The following is a 16,598-nucleotide window of genomic DNA, read 5'->3' as shown; positions in this document are numbered from 1 at the left end:
ATCTGTTACCGAGTCCCAACAATCGGCTTCACTCTTTGTGCGTTGACATGCACATTTGTTCGGTGAAATCGCTTGATTTTTAAACCAATCTTACTGCCTTCCAAACCCAGATTCTTCATGTATCACAACGGCATTAGTTTGCAGACCTGGGCTGCTGGAATCACCCTCTTGCGCATCGTTGCACAGTGAAACGAGGCCCTTTTAGCGGCCAAATTGGTTTTCCTGAGCAACCCTGCGCTAGAAGTGTGGTCTCCATCGCGGTAGGACCAGTGGTCGGAGTTGGTGAGGGTGGGGGCGGGCGTCCATACACACGGGTTGAACACCACAGTCCGAAAAGTGTTGGAGTTAGATTCGTTCGAGTGATAAAATGACCAAGGGCTTTTTAAATATTTGTAATTTTAATGAACTTTCAAGCCACACACAAAAACACGAGAAATAAGACTCAACAACATTAACATTATTGCATTTTCGAAAAGAACGTATTATCCCACGTACAAAGTTACTCTTGCATATTTTTTGCTTATTTGAAGTTAATTGTGTACTGCGACGCATACTTTTATTTTAAACGCACATCTCGGGTTTTAAAACGGGTTTCCCAGCGGATAAAAATTCTTAGTCAATATGAAAAATCAACATCCCCCGCCCCTCACATACCACCCTTCCCCTCCCGCCCCTCGACAATTCACGATCCTGACGAGGTTTAACTTCGCCCCCAAAGGCGACTCCAGTAAGGAGGCGGTATAGTACAACGAATAGGCTGCAGATGCGCTATCTGCGTGGTACAGTGTTCGACTACTCTCCTCTTGCATGTGTAGATTTTCTCCGGGCATTCCGGTTTCTTCCCACGTGCAAAATAAATAGAAAATGCAAGACATTAATAGCAATTCGTCAGACATATCCCAAATGCAGGACCCTCCTGGCAATTGATCTTGAGACTCAGGGAGGCGTTTCTGAGGAGACAAAGGAACTGGAATTACCGTATTCTCTGGATCATGCCACACTCCCCCCCTGTATATCCAAACATAATTTTGGGGTGCGTATTATGGTTCGGTAGATGTGTTCGTGCGTGGTGACCAGATTTGTCTTACTTTATTGACAGGGGACACAAGTTTGTATGTATGCTGAACTTTTTGCACCGTACGTAGCCAACCCTACTAATCGGAGGTGCGGGGGAAGGACAACGATACACAAAAAGCAGTTATAAAGAAATGAGTTTTCAATCTAGATTTAAACGGATAAAAGTTTGGGGGGAGCATCTTCAAATCTTGAGAATACGGTAATATTGCAGTACAACTCCTCTTGTCTGCAGTGGTGTGTGGCTACACACGTGGTGTGTGCCCGGGAAACTGCAAGATATTTGGACACTGCATCAGAACTGCAGGTGGAGAGGAGGCAGGTGCCCTGCGTCACAAACCCGTCGACCAGAGTTTCATTTCCGGACATGGCTAACACCAGTGGTGACACCTGGTCCGGTCCTCCAAGCTGCGGTGACTCCCACCGTCACCAACGGTGGGAGCTGTGGTGAAGTATGATCAAACTCCTGTCACCGGCAACGGCGACGGGAGGCCTTCATCCAGCAGTCGATTGACATCTGGGCCGTACGTAATTATGATTAAGACTGAGCAAAAACATTTTTTTCAATCAAAAAATTGTCTCGTCACTTCGCTTCCGGCTGTTTTAAGCAGTCTGGATGCAATATGTGGATGTGCCCCCCTAACTCTCAGCCATCGTATTTGAGACGGCAGCCAACAATAACGAGTTACAATTGCCACATTACCGTAAGCAGATTAACCAATGCAGTCTGTGATCAGTAATCTAAAATTATTCATTATGTTGTATGAAATCATATTACTAATCGGGTCAGGGTGATCCGATGACATTTGATTCGTGAATCTGAAATGATCCACAATCATAGGCGGAGTTTGACTTCTATATTTGGGCGGGGCCTTGTTCGCTTTGTCCCTCACATTAGGAATCTCGGGTGCATATAGTGAAATTTTTTTATCATCATTGTAAACTACTGAAAATAAACGAATAAAATGTTTAGTTTGGGTGGGGCGTTGCCCCCCCCCCCCCCCCCCGCAAACTCCGCCCATGTCCAAAATTGTATAAATTACTGTATATAGAGAAGTCAAAGGGCAGTCTCTCCCTGCTCAATGAATCGATGGGATTGGTATCACTCATCATCTGCTGCTCTGACCCAGTGTTGGATATTGCACATTCTCATGGCAAGTGCCAGTCTGTCCATAGGATGACCACTGCTGATTGACTTTCCACAAACCCTTTAGGGATCATGGGTTTTATAAACCCTTTAAAGATGATGATGAACTGAACCAACCCCTCCCCCCACCCCCGAGTGAGATTTTAACTCGTAACCTATCCGATTGCGAGTTGAGCTCTCTAACCACAGCCCTGCGCTATATGTACCACACACTAAATGTTATCCAGCACTTGTGCACTGGAAGCAGAGATTCTCTATCAAATGAAGCAGCAGTGGTGGAGGTGGCCTATTGGGGGTCTAAAGCAGAATTTATTTCTAGAGCCCCCCTTTCGGAATTATAGACTCCTGGTGAGATGACAGAAGAGCTATGGAAATGCAGGCTTTGGAATGGGAATGTAGTGAGCTAGCAGAGTGATGCAAAACAGGATAGCAATGATTTCGTGATATAATTTCCAATCATATTTTATTCTAATGGAATTGATATTTATAGAGCGCCTTCACTCAAGGCGCTTGATACAAAAACGGTGACAAAAAAGTTATTTAAATGACAGGGGCGTGCTACAAGGATTGAGGAGTGACAGCAAGGTATTTAGGGATCACGAAAGGGGAGGGGTGGGACGGGAAGGAGTGGAGGGACGAGGGGAGGGAAGAGAATGGGCAATATAGAAGGGGTTGAGGCTTTATGTACAAGGGAAGTAGATTCCAGTGGAGAAGTGCAAGGAGGGAAAAGAACCGAAAATGGGACTGGGCACGGAGAGGAGGAGGAGGGACAGCGAGAGAGAGAGAGAGAGACAGAACATTGGGAACGAAGGGGACGAGAGGGGACATACAAGGAGATGAGAGAGGCAATATAAGATGGGGCTAGGCCATGGAAAGATTCGCCGCGACGATACCATGATTGGAGGGCACCTTGTGCTACTTGTGCCCTGATTCTTTTGCTTGGTTTGCTTGAGCCTAGCACGGCCACCGAGGAGCCACAGGCATTGATGTGATTGTGCGGTGTTGTCCGATTCACTTTACTTCACCGCGTCACATTGTCAGAGCAGTTTCACTGAGCTTGGAATCAGTCGGAGATCAAATGTTACGATGCGAGGCCTTGAACTAAAACACTGTGGGGATTTGTAAACGGCTGATATCCAAGCAGTTTTTTTCCCTTTCTATTATCGGATGTTTTGGTGTCGCAAAACAAAAACTGATAAAATTAAATAGGGAAGGATTTTAATTAGCAGACTCGGGAGTCAAAAGGCGAAGTGTCCCGTGAGCTCTGGCGCGCGACGTGGCAGCGCTCATCTCTGTTGCCTAGCAACGAAGACAAATTAAAATTTGATAATTTGCATATTGCAGGGGCAAATAGCTAAAGCCTGTTGCGTGAGTGATACAGTTGAGCTAGAGTTGTTCAGTTCAAGTAAAGCCATCGATGGGTGACGTTATTCAAGCCACAAACCATTAGCAAATTAATTACATTTGTATTAAATTTTGTCTTCCCCCCCACCCCACCTATCGTGATTGTGCTCTCGGTGTCGTATCACGAGACGTCATTTCGAAGTCTTGCAGAGCAGGGGAACAGTCCCCGCATGAGAGAACGGTAACGCAGGAGGGCTCGCAGAACTGCTTCCCAAATGTCTTGAAGTAACCTCGTTATCCGCAAGAGGCGGGCAGCATATTTTCGTTTGTCAGAGCTGGAATTTAGTCGAATTAAGGCCAAAACTAAATTAGTATGATTTTTTTTCAGTGCAGCCATTGATGACTGGTTTGAGAACACCAACCCGCTACATGTGAGAAGCCAGCTAAATCATGGGCGACTGCAACCTGGATTCGAACCCAGGTTCTCTTCAGTGCCGGCACAGCAATCTGATCTCATAGTGAACCGGTCACCTCTCCCTGCTCAAACGAACACTGTGCAGTGCTCAGAGCCAGTGGTGGAAAGCCCACGTTCCTGTGGTAGGGGCCATTCTCTCGAGGGAACCACCCTTTGAATTTTCACAAAGTGGTGCTCATTTTTATCTGTTCTGAAGGGATGGTACGCCGACAAGCTCAAAGCGCAGAGCTCTGAGGGCCATTACTGCACCGTGAACTGCGGTAAGGTCTGACGAATTGTGAATGGTGGGGTTAGGGTGTCAGTTAAAGACCGAGTACTGGTGTCTGGTTGGCTATTTGGTTAGGGCTAGCATTTGGTTGGTCACTGGGTTAGCGTTATGGTCACTGGTAAGGCTAGTAATAATGTCAGGTTGCCTAGTTGGTTATGGTCAGAATAGGGGCTAATACTTGAGACTGGTTTGCCTAGTCGGTTAGTTAGTTAGTTAGGGTTCTGACCATGGCAGTATTAGATCCGTGGCTACTTTTCATTCCCGGTGTTTACAAAGCCACCCAATAACCAGGACCACCACCACCACCATAAAAAAGTGATTAATAATAAAAAAAAACGTGGCGATCATCGTCCACGCGTGCGGATAACGGAATTGCGGAGAACGAGGAGTCGAGCAGCGCCACCACAACGGCGGCGTTTGCCGCAGCTTAAAAGTGGATAGAGGCAGAGCGCAGCACGGGGCCGTCACACTCACATGAGCATTCGTCACACTCGCACTCGCTCTCGTCGTCCACCTCCGTCTCGCGGGGGTCGCCCGCCGGGTCGCCGCGGTGGGGCGGGAGCGGGAGGCCGCGCTTCACCGTGAATATCCTCTTGCGGCCACGGCCCTCGGCGGGCCCGCTTGCCCCCGGCGACTGAAACGAGTGCAGCGAGTGCGCCGACAGTGCCATGTGCTGCTGCTGGTGCTGCTGCTGCTCGTGGTGGTGATGGTGGTGGTGCGGCCGATGATGATGATGCTGTTGCTGCTGGTGGTGATGTTGGTGAAGGTCTTGCTGATGCTGCTGTTGCTGGTGGTGATGATGGTGGTGCTGGTGGACGTCTTGGTGGTGAAGAAACTCCTGGCTGAGCAGGTCCTGGTGGTGGTGGTGGAGATCTTGGTGGTGCAGCAGGTCTTGTTGATGGTGGTGATGGTGGTGGTGCTGTTGCATGGCGCTGCCAGGCAGCCGGTGGGCGGCGTGAACCCCAAATCCTCCGCCTGTTCGGACTCCGCCTCCGCTGCTGCTGCTGCCGCTGACGCTCGCGCTGTTGCTGCCGCCTCCTCCGCCACTGCACGCCATCCGGCGGTCGACGTGACCGCAGTCAACCCCCGATGCAGTGCACATGTGCGGCGCGTCCTGGCGCAATAGCAGGTCGCGCAAGCTAAGCGTGCTGCGGGCCATGCACGCAGCGCCGCCACCACCGGCCACCGCGGTCGAGGAGGAGGAGGGCAGGGTGCCCGGCCGGCCGGAGCCGCAGTGGTGCTCGTGCACGCAACGCGTGAGCGACGCGCACCGGCGAAGTTCTCTGCGCTCACACGCCGCGCCCGCCTGTGCTCCGCCACCGCCAATGGTGGTGAAGGTTTCGGCGAAGGCGCCAGCGGCCGAGGAAGATGCTTGGCCATGCAACATGGTGACGGAGTCGTGCCGGCAGCCTTGGGCGGGGCGAGAGAGGGGGTTAGTCAGGACGTGCCAATGGACGAAAGATAAAGGTGCTAGAACCTATAAACGCTCGCTCGCTCGGACGCGTCACTGTTGGCACAATGGGACTCTCCACCAGAGGAGGGCTCTAAAGAGTCACTCTCTATGAGCCACGTCCTTTCTAAAAGATGTCAGCGATCGTGGCCTTCCTTTCTTTCAGCTTTACCCGTGATAATTACTCGAGAATGTTGCCAACATCCGCCAACTCTTGTGCAGTGACATCACAGCCACACGGCCGGGGTGGTGATGGTAGTGGCTATGCTGCACATGCCCTGTAATCCAGCATTGTGGAGTCAGCAAGGGTTGGTGGATCACCGCACAAATGTTGTGCAATTACCCACACATTATAAGGTTACACTCATTGCACACAAAGTGCTTGCCACAAATGAACCACAATACCTCACTGATCTCGTCAAGGAGCATAGACCACCACGCAAACTTGCAGCTTTTGTATAGCGCTTCTGTGGCCGTCTGGAACACTCTTCCTTCTGATATTAGGAATCCACTTGCGCAATGTATTTCAAAACATAGATTTAAAACTAATTTCTAACTGCTTTTTGTGTTTAGTATGTTGTCCTTCCCATGCACCTCCGATTAGAATGGTTGGCTATGTACGGTGCAAAATAAGTTCAACATCCCATGGGCGTCGAGGAGATGCCGTTCCCCTGGCTCGACCCAGGAGAAGGCGATACAGTAAAGTGCACACTAATATCGTCTGTCCCTTCTGTATGGGATAGAGTGTTGTCCCCTCGTACCCGTGGGTTTTATAAGGGTGCTCTGGTTTCCTCCCACATGTATGAACACTCGTTAATTGGTCAAAACACCTTAATATAGAGGAACACAGAGCTTGGGCAATTTTTGGTATTGCTGGCTCACTGCCTGGCTGATGTCCTGCAGCTCGTCTGTGGCTCCTCAGTGATGGTGAGATATAGCTTTTCAAGAACGACGATGCTATTTATCAAACTCAACGTTCTTATTTAGTTTTCACGCAAAGCAGTCTGGGTATTTCCAAGAGGGCAGGGGACAGCATGTCTTGTGCTGTGGAGCAGCCGTGCTGTGTAGCAAAATTTCCAGCCGAGAAAAATGCCAGAGCAGCTTAAAAGTGATGGGAGTTTGGAAGCCGTGCGGTTCGTCATAATCATCATCTGGGATCCCTCGAGGTATAGTACAATGGTCCTCCGTCGACAGCGATGATGGTCAGGATTTGTGTGTGTACTCAGGTGGCTGATGAGGCCAATCCTGGAACCACATATCATGAAACAGTGGCAGCGTACGTCGTCTTTATTGGCAGTTTGGAAGCTTTGAAATTCCTATCTGGCCTGGGTGCGTTTTATTCCTTTGTGCGCGTTTCCTAACTCGTGTCTCTCACATGCAAGTGTGTATGTGTGTGTGTGGTTAGCGTGCTGCCCTACGAACCCGGTGACCCAAGTTCGATTCTCGCTCATGGACAACACCAGCAAAGATTATTTGAGCCGGTCCTGGGCTTCCCCTAGGTCGACTCCGCATTAAATGAGTTTCTGGTGTGGTGTGTAAAGATTTCCACGAGGGAGACAAAGGCTGTCGGGCGTGGTGTTGGCCACCCACCCCCTCGTGTACGATGTCGACCTTCATAGGTGATGACGATAATGATGTGAAAGCAGAGGTCATCAAATAGGTGTGTAGTGAGTTCAATGAGACCTAGACGACGTAGTCGGAGGTACACTTATTTATTATAACTTTACACTCAGCACAGGCCAATGTATACAACACTTGAAGGGGTAACGGCCCCTTCACCCGTCTAACAGGGAGACCCCACTAACACTAGCCCGGCTAGCCTGCTCCCAGGTCCTCCACTCGAGAGCTAGGGGAGGCTAGCTGATCCAGCTCTGGCCAAACTAGGATCACGGCACCCTTAGCCAACCAGACCGGCTCTTACAAGAGCATTGGCTCTGGGCTCTCGGGGCCACGCCACTGGCTTGCCCTGGTCGGTCCTTAGAATGACAGCGATCCAGGGGAATCTCAGGGCCTATCTAGTCGGTCTTCACTCTTCACTGGTTAAGCTGCATACTGAACCCCGAGCCCACCGGCTCACCACCTTATATAGCAACTCCCCCCCGAGGGGTGGGGCCGTGGGGAATCACAGCGCCGTTACAGCCCCCCAGGGATAACCGATGCGGACGTGGATGTAGGCATCCTTCCGCGTGCGGGGGTAACCACCCCTTGTGTGTTTGTTCGCCCTCCCGTAACACCCCTACATCACCCCCCCCCCCCCCCCCCCATGTAGGGGTGTTACGGGAGGGCGAACAAACAGACAAGGTGGAAGGATGCCTACATCCACGTCCGCATCGGTTAGCCCTGGGGGGCTGTAACGGCGCTGTGATCCCCCACGGCCCCACCCCTCGGGGGGGAGTTGCTATATAAGGCGGTGAGCCGGTGGGCTCGGGGTTCAGTATTCAGCTTAACCAGTGAAGATTGAAGACCGGCTAGATAGGCCCTGGGACTCCCCTGGATCGCTGTCCTTCTAAGAACAGACCAGGGCAAGCCAGTGGCGTGGCCCCGAGAGCCCAGAGCCGATGCTCTTGTAAGAGCCGGTCTGGTTGGCTAAGGGTGCCGTGATCCTAGCTTGGCCAGAGCTGGATCAGCTAGCCTCCCCTAGCTCTCGAGTGGAGGACCTGGGAGCAGGCTAGCCGGGCTAGTGTTAGTGGGGTCTCCCTGTTAGACGGGTGAAGGGGCCGTTACCCCTTCAAGTGTTGTATACATTGGCCTGTGCTGAGTGTAAAGTTATAATAAATAAGTGTGCCTCCGACTACGTCGTCTACGTCTCATTGAACTCACTACACCTGTTTAAAATGATTCTGTATCTATGGTGTTAAGGCGTAGCGACATTGATGAGAAAAATAAGTGTATTAGGGGTATGATTTGAAAATATAGGAAAAAGTCAACATTTGTCAATAACATTTGCAGGGAAAAATCTATACGAGCGACATTTTGGGCAACAGCCCTTCTCCATACATAAATAAAAAGTTACATTTATTTATACTTTAAAACATTCTCCAACTAAAGTGCCTGTTAACCTTGAGGGAAACTGATAATTTGCATACAAAAATAATCTGATACCAATACTTTCAAAGAAATGGATTATGTTACTTGAAAATATAAATTGGCCCAAAATCCCCAGCAGGACATTCCTGCAGGAGAATCGTGCTTCTCCGAGGCTTTCCAGGATAAATAAAGGGCACAAATTCATAACTAATTTACATTACTTCTAAAACCTCAATTAATAAGTCATTCAGATACCAACTACTTTGAAAAAGTTACCCACGCAGCTCAGATTCAGGCAAACACTGCCACAATATCTCCAACATTCTTCAACAAACACAAACAAACATAAAGCCAACCCCAGCGTGCTCATTCATCCTGCCAGGTTTGTGCTAGAGTGGCTTTTCCCTTGCCTCCTTTCATCTGCATCCATTCGTCAGCATTATTGTGCCGATCGTTTCAGAGCTACAGAGCCAAGTCTTTCTCAGCGACGAACACAAACGCTGACTTGCACGGGGTGGGGGGAGGGAGTGAGGGGGGCTTTCAGTCAATCAAACTAATGAATAGACTATCTCATGATCCCGCAAGATGCTTTGCAGGTGCTGTGTTTTCTCGCTAATTGAGTGTGGCCCCGCGCGTAATGAGTTTTTCCACCGCCGAGATCCGGGGAGAGGAAAGGGCTTTGTTGCGTCGTCGCCCATGGATGCTGGGGGTCCCCTTTCCCCCTTCCCCCAGTGTCGGTGGGAAGGGTAACCAAGCCCCCCTGTTTGTTTGTTTGTTTTCAAGCATCGTGCAGCGATAGACAAACTGTCTGCGGTAGTGTGGGGGGGGGGATGCTGGGCAACATGCACAAGCTGGGACGATTTCACGTGACGGGCATCGCAGCCTCTCCTTACACACGCAGGGTGGGTGAGAGAGACAGGGCGAGAGCAGAATGTACGGTGGACAAAAGCACATCCTAGAGTTACTCTTTCTATTCGGCGGTTAATGTTTGTTTATAGCTTGATTAACGTTGACTGTGCTCGTGCCCCCTCCTCCCCAACCCCCCAGAGTTCTTGTATCCGTGCCCCCTCTTTTAAACAAGGTCCTGACACAGGGCTGTCGTGAGATATCTGCGTGAAATTTGAGTGCTTAATTTGGACATGGATCTCCATGTGCCTGGGTTTTCTCTGAAATGTAAGAAATTCCCAAGAAAAGGGATCGGTGGCGGGCGTCCGGGTGGCCGGGTGGCCGGGTGGGCGGCCGAGCAGGTTCAGAGGTCAGGGAGCTGAGCCGGCACCCCTGGGAGCCTGGATTTTAATCGCCAACTGAGCTGCTGCCCACGATCAACCCGGCTTGTCCAGTGCAGCAGGGAGGATGCTGAAGTCACCACAATGGCTGTACAAAAATATAATCGTTTTCCTTGGGTTAGATCGCGTAGGCATGATGCCGATATTGTTTTATATATATATGTCAATCTTTTAATCATATCTAGACGATCTTTAATTATCTTTTCTTTACATGACACCTACATGATCTAATCCGGCAGAAACTAATTATGAATGATTATATTGGTCGTGAATTCCGACGTATAAAGTTACTTTTTTGTTTTTTGTCTTTAGTTTGGTGTTCTTCCCCCGCATATCCGATTCGCACGGTTAGCTACATACAGTGCGAAATAAGTTCAACATACATACATTTTCTATTTTGCTGCATTAATCTAATTTCCAGCTCTGAGAATCGAAATATCGGTTTGGCGGCCACGTGGTGAACATGCATCCCATGGCGCTAATGGATGGAGCACCCCCCTGTTGCGTCTCCCCACACTCGCTGGGAAAATCTCTGGCGCAACCCTTTAGTGATGAAATGAAGTTGCACTGCTCTGTGAGATTTTATTAATGGAGTTTTATTTGTTATTTTATTTCATAACCTAGAGAAGAGACTTAAATTGTGAAAAAGACTGAAAAAAATATATAGATATGATTTGGTTAAGTATTTAAATTATTAACTTACTTTAAAGGTTTAGAGATTATGAGACTCTACTCGGTATAAACATAATAATTATATTATTGTAATAATTTACCTTGGAGGTCACACGTTCAACTCCTGTTCAAGGAAAATATCATAGAATTATCATTGTCTGTCTCCTGTCAATAAAACGAGTACTGTAAAACTTTTTTGTAGGAAGCCAAGAAGCGATAACTCTTTGGATAGACTCTCACTGCCTGCCATGGGAACGTGTAATATCCACCGCTGGCATCAGGACTGCCATCCATTGGAGATGAACGCCGCCCAGCTTTTGTGTGCGTAAAGTAAACGACTTTGACGCCGACTTTGTGGATCTCGCTGTCGCTGGGTAAGGTCGCTCCAATGTTGCCTTTGCATATTGGTGTGGCCACACTTTACACTCCAGGCACGCCAGGCTCATGGCGGCGTGCCCTGTAATGGACTGTGGTTGATTGCATGCTGCAGGGAGGCCTTGAGCATATACTTCCTCGCCGTGCAGAGGTGGAACAGAATACGGAATGCATTACTCTGCAGGGCAAGCAATAAACTAGCGTGAATGCATTCACACACACACACACTGCTGTATCCACAAAAGACACAGACACACAGGCAACAATCGCCTGTTTAGCTTATAGAATTATAGACTGTTGGAGAAAGTTCTGTCAGGAGCAATTACTAATAAGCATGCATCTACGATATTCTCCACATTAATAAGACTCAATTATAAGCCAGTAGGTGCGAGTGTGTGTGTGAGACCAGCTGTTCTTTACATTATTGCTACCGGGTACAAGTTTGGGGTGCGTCTTAGTCTTACTTTCCGGAATGTCTTATAACCCAGAGAAAACGTGAATTAGGCTGCTGGAGCAAGTGCTGTGCGTGAGCATCAGTGTATGAGAGAGTGGTATGGCCAGCACTACTGCTGGCCACCTTTGTCACCCTAGCAGTGATGTTTTTACACCACATCAGGTACAAGACTGAGTCGACCTAGAGGAGACTCAGGACCCGTTCAGATAATTCCTATTGGCCGTAGCCAGTAATGTAACTCGGGCCAATGGGTTTGGCACGCAGTGGCCTAACTACTACACCACTATGGTGCTTGTGCAAGGCTCGGCGCACTATAAGACCATGTGATGTATGGAAGACTGGCTGGCAAGAGTTCACCTCATTTCTTCAGAACTGATTTTTGTGTTTAGTTTGTTGTCGTTCCCCATACCTCTGATTAGCACTGTTGGCTATGTACGGTGCGAAATCAGTTCAACATACACACACTCACTGGGATGACTGGGAGATACATTACTGAACCAATGCCACACACGTACCGGCCTACTACAGTACTCGTTATTTTACTCAAAGGTATATATTTTTGCTTGTCTGTCATTCGGTTTTTAACTGGTGAACCGAACGTTGCACAATACTGAGCGATTCAAGAACAGTCATAAAATAAAAGGCATGCTTTGCGAGTTGGTTCATGGGAGGGCATGAACTGGCCTGGAGAGCTGGCACGAACGTTTCATGGAGTGATCTGTTGGTCGTGATTGGTTGGTTATTATTTTTCACTGAAGAAACCTTTTGACGGATGCCTAAATGACGGCATTTTTCAAATCCTCATCGTCACACTCGGCAGAGAGTATGATGATGATAATTATCTGTCTGCATATACTGTACTTGCATCCAAAAGACAGAGAACCCCCATATAGCCTTAACAGACTGTTGGGGAAAGTGCTGTCCGCGTGCACATATTCAGACTGGCAGGGCACACGAGCAGGTGAGTGGCCAGCACCACGACTTTTGTCTCTGATGTTTACACACCGCACCAGGTACTCATTTTAGGTTGAGTCGACCTAGGGGAGACCCAGGACCAGTTCAAATATTCGCCACTGTTATTGGTCGTAAACTGTATTCGAACCCGGGTTGCCGGGTTTGTAGCGCAGTTGCGACAACTACTGCGCTAAAACTCCATAGACTAGGAGCCGCCCACCGTGATACCCACGGGCACACACACATGCATGCAGACACGCACGTACACACACAGGAGCAGAGCGAGAGAAACCGCCTTCAGATTGCGATGACTGTCGCCCCTCATTAATATCTGGCGCAGCAGTGAATTATCTCCACAGATGTCAAAAAGCCCTGGGATGCAAATAAGGTCGAGTGTGGGCAGTTCACGCTGCCTTCTAGCAGCGCATGTGTGAGCGTGTGGGTGCGTTTTTTTTTAAATAAACAAGCAGCCGCTGCTTTGTGCTGAAAATATTTTACAGCCAAGTTGCTCACAGCCGGGCTGTGACGGCACTGGATAAATGGGTGGGTGAACGAGTAGATGGGTGAACAAGTGGGTGGGTGGACGAGTGGGTGGGTGAACGAGTAGTTGGGGAACAAGTGAGTGAGTAAATGAGTGTTTGGGAGGACGAGTGGGTGGGTGAACGAGTGGGTGGGAGGATAAGTAGGTGGGTGGACAAGTGGGTGGGTGAACAAGTGGGTGGGTGGACGAGTGGGTGAATGGACGAGTGAGTGGGTAAGGCTGGCGCATCACACGAGGGGGTGGGTGGCCAGCACCACGCCCCACTGCCTTTGTATCCCTCATGGCGTTCTAGATATATGGCACCAGGTACTCATTTGAGGCTGAATCGACCTAGAGGAGGCCCAGGACTGGTGTTGGTCTAGAGCGGGAATTGAACTCGGGTCACCGGGTTCGTAGCACAGTGCTCTAACTGCTACACTACCGCTCCCCACAACACACACGCACCCACCAACACACGTGAGCGCTACACAGACGCACCGGTCAGCGTGCCCGTGCCATGGTTGCGTGCGCCGTCCCCTCTGCCGTCACGTGCCGGCCCCCCACTGGGCTTGGCAGTGGAGAAGAGGTCGTAGAGGGGGGGCTCCAGAACCTCCTGCAGGCAGGCGGCATCAGTGCTGCCCGAGCCGCTGGCGGCACCGCCGCAGGCCCCTGCGCTCGTCCCACGCTGCGGGAGAAGTTTCTTGCGCGGCTGCTTGAGCTGCACGTAGACGGAGATCACGATGAGCACCACCACGAGGCCCGAGCAGACGCCGATAAGCGTGCCGTTGGTGGTTGTCATCTGCTGGAAGAGGCTGCCCTTGCGCTTCTCTGCAAAGAGGAAACAAGGAGGCACGGACACGGCCGTGGTGAAGGTTATGAGGGGGCCCCAAGACTGATTGCAGGGAATGGCCCAAAGTATGTGCGCTATTACATATTGCAAAATAAATCATACAAACATTTATTCCTTTATTTATCGGTGTAAAATTTACAAATGTAAATTCATCAAACGTAAATCACTCGCTATACTCATTTTTAAACAAAACACATTTTTGTTCCAAGGTTTAGCTGTGGAAAATTGTATGAATGATGTAATCGAAAATCCTAAAATAATTCTGATGGCTTCCATCGCTCAGCTGTTACTCCAACGTGAAACGGAGGGCTTAAATGAGGGCCTGAGGCTATAGCCACCACACTGCAGATCACGAGAGGTGGTACAAAGGTTTGCGCACTGCGCTACGAACACAAAGTTAATATCCCAGCTACGGCTAACATAGTGATGAATATCTGAACCAGTCCTGGGCCTCACCTAGGTTGACTCAGCCGTAAATTAGTACCAGGCGGAGTGTGTCAACAAACATTTTTCTAAGGTTGCACTCATTCCACACAAACTGTTTACCACAAATGGACTACAATACCTTGCTGATCTCGTCAAGGAGCATAAACCATCACGCGAACTACACTCATCCTCGCAGCAGCGACTTTTGGCTAGCCATCGAACAAAGATGGTTACCTCAGCATTCGCTTTCAGATGTGCTTCTACGACCATCTGGAACGATCTTCCTTCCGATATTAGGAAGCCATTGGAGCTATGCACTTTTAAATCTAGATTGAAAACTCATTTCTTTAGAATAGCTTTTTGTGTTTAGTTTGTTGTCCTTCCCCGCACCTCCGATTAGCATGGTTGGCTACGTATGGTGTGACAGAAGTTCAACATACGTGCATACATCAGCACTGGGGAGACAAAAGTGGCCAGGCATGATTCTGGTCACACCATTCCCACGTGCGCCATACCGGGCCTTCATAGGTGCTACTCGCTAACAGCACATGCCTCCAACAGCCTGAAAAGGCTATATGGGAGATCTTTGTCTTTGTACACGCATTTACCAGGGTGTGTGTGTGCGTGCACGTGCCTTTGCAGTGCTTCTCGTCCCAAGGGTAGACGCAGTTCTGCACGCCGTTGCACACAAGCGAGCTGTTGATGCACATGTTGCTGTGGCAGAAGAACATGCTGCCATCGCACGGGGCTGGTAACCAGCATGGTGAGGGAAGGGGGGTGAGGAGGACACTTAGATGAGACGAGAAAAGCAAAAGACCCAACCAACGACAGAAACCTCTTGACAAGTAATGCATTTTCGTTTCGTAGCCAATGTTACGATGACTCACAATAGATTCGTTTTTTTTAGGCCACTTAGTGGTCTGGCCAAATTTGTGTCATGGCACCCTCCACTACCTGACATAGCTAAATAAATTAAATGTGTTGTGTGTACAAACATTTAACATGCCAATTCGTGTTTTAGCTCATTCATTTGTGAGTTTAAGAACAAATCTCGCAACCAAACTTAGCTGTTGGATATAACGGTGGCGAGATGTTAACTACCTCGCCTGGTAGATAAGATGTCGTGGGTTCGATCCCGACCCTGACGTTCGTTTATTTGGAGTTTGCAAGTTCTACCCGTGGTCGAGTGGATTTTTCTCTGGGTCCTCCGGGTTTTCCTCCACATTTAGAATCAACGTGTGTTTAGAGTATTTGGATGCTAAGCTACTTCGTTGAGCTATCATTTGTGACCAGGTCGCTTCTGAAAAGGATAATGAAAAATTGTTTAAAGTTTTAGTTTAAAATTTGGCTTGCAACTGTGTCAAGGCGGATTCTGGTGAGAAACCAGTAATTCATTCTGACTGCCTGGTTCTGACTTCCTCGTTTCTCAAAATTAGTTCCTGGTTTCTGGCATGAAGATGCTTTTAAGACCTTGCTCATAGCAAGTACAGTAATGTATTAGCCGTTACTTTGTTCAACTTTAATCGTGCTGTTTGTTGCTGGCCGCTTGGGCCTAGTGCACTTCGCAACCACGAGAGAGAAAAAATATTCTCAAGGGAGAGGGTAGTAGGTGGGGCATTGTCGCATTCGTTGTTGAGCACGTACGGTCGAGGAAGGAGGTGAAGAGCATGGAGAAGTGGGTCATGGTGCGGCTGCCCTCGTCAGCCCACATCCTCACGACGCCCAGGCCCGACTGCAGCATCACATCGCTCGCCACTGTGCTGCAGAACTTTGCCTTTAGGTTGTCGATGAGCCGCGAGCCGTCATACACGGCGATGAAGTTGCGCTTGCACTCGTTGGAGTGGTGCATCTGGTAGTCGAGGAAGCGCAGGTAGATCTGGGTAAGGTGAGTACGAGGGACGTGGGTGGGCAAGAGACGGAGGTGGGCAAGGGGCACGGGTGGGCAAGGGACGGGGGTGGGCAAAGGAAAATCGTAACTCAGCTTGTAACCAATTGCCCACCCAGCTTGACTGCACCAGCTGTCACGATTGGGTGGTCACAATTCAATCCAGGAATGCTTTTTTTGTGGAGTGTGTACTTTCTATACTGTCTGGCTTGTCCGTACTGCCTCTCTTGTCTGTACTGTCTTGTCATCTGTATTGTGTCCGTCTTGTTTTTTGCCATTGGTGAAACACGTTTATGGCAAGGGAGACACGTGCAAACAAAGTACGGCACTAAATATCTTCACGAAGAAAAATAAAATAACTGAAAAACATCAACGAATCTGACACAAATAC

At 49.2% G+C, this 16,598-nt stretch overlaps 1 protein-coding gene across 3 annotated transcripts in view; it reads right to left on the bottom strand.

Moving 5' to 3' along the window:
• Positions 1-670: 670 nt before the first annotated feature.
• Positions 671-16,598, bottom strand: part of LOC144946689 (neuropilin and tolloid-like protein 2) — a 69,223-nt gene continuing 53,295 nt past the window's right edge. For 2 of the 3 annotated variants that reach the window (XM_078875777.1, XM_078875779.1), the window contains 4 exons: positions 15,967-16,198; positions 14,957-15,070; positions 13,545-13,874; positions 671-5,718 (listed from right to left, as the gene is read on the bottom strand). In XM_078875777.1, the coding sequence (XP_078731903.1) occupies positions 4,736-5,718; positions 13,545-13,874; positions 14,957-15,070; positions 15,967-16,198 (1,659 nt within the window). In that variant the 3' untranslated portion in view covers positions 671-4,735. The remainder of the gene's footprint in view (positions 5,719-13,544; positions 13,875-14,956; positions 15,071-15,966; positions 16,199-16,598) is intronic. The other variant, XM_078875778.1, reaches the window with a different exon arrangement.

Source organism: Lampetra fluviatilis, chromosome 42 (assembly GCF_964198595.1).
Source record: "Lampetra fluviatilis chromosome 42, kcLamFluv1.1, whole genome shotgun sequence".
NCBI classification, from domain to species: Eukaryota; Metazoa; Chordata; class Hyperoartia; order Petromyzontiformes; family Petromyzontidae; genus Lampetra; species Lampetra fluviatilis.
The sequence above is the reverse complement of the archived record's forward strand: the minus strand, read 5'-3'. Positions and strand labels throughout refer to the sequence as shown.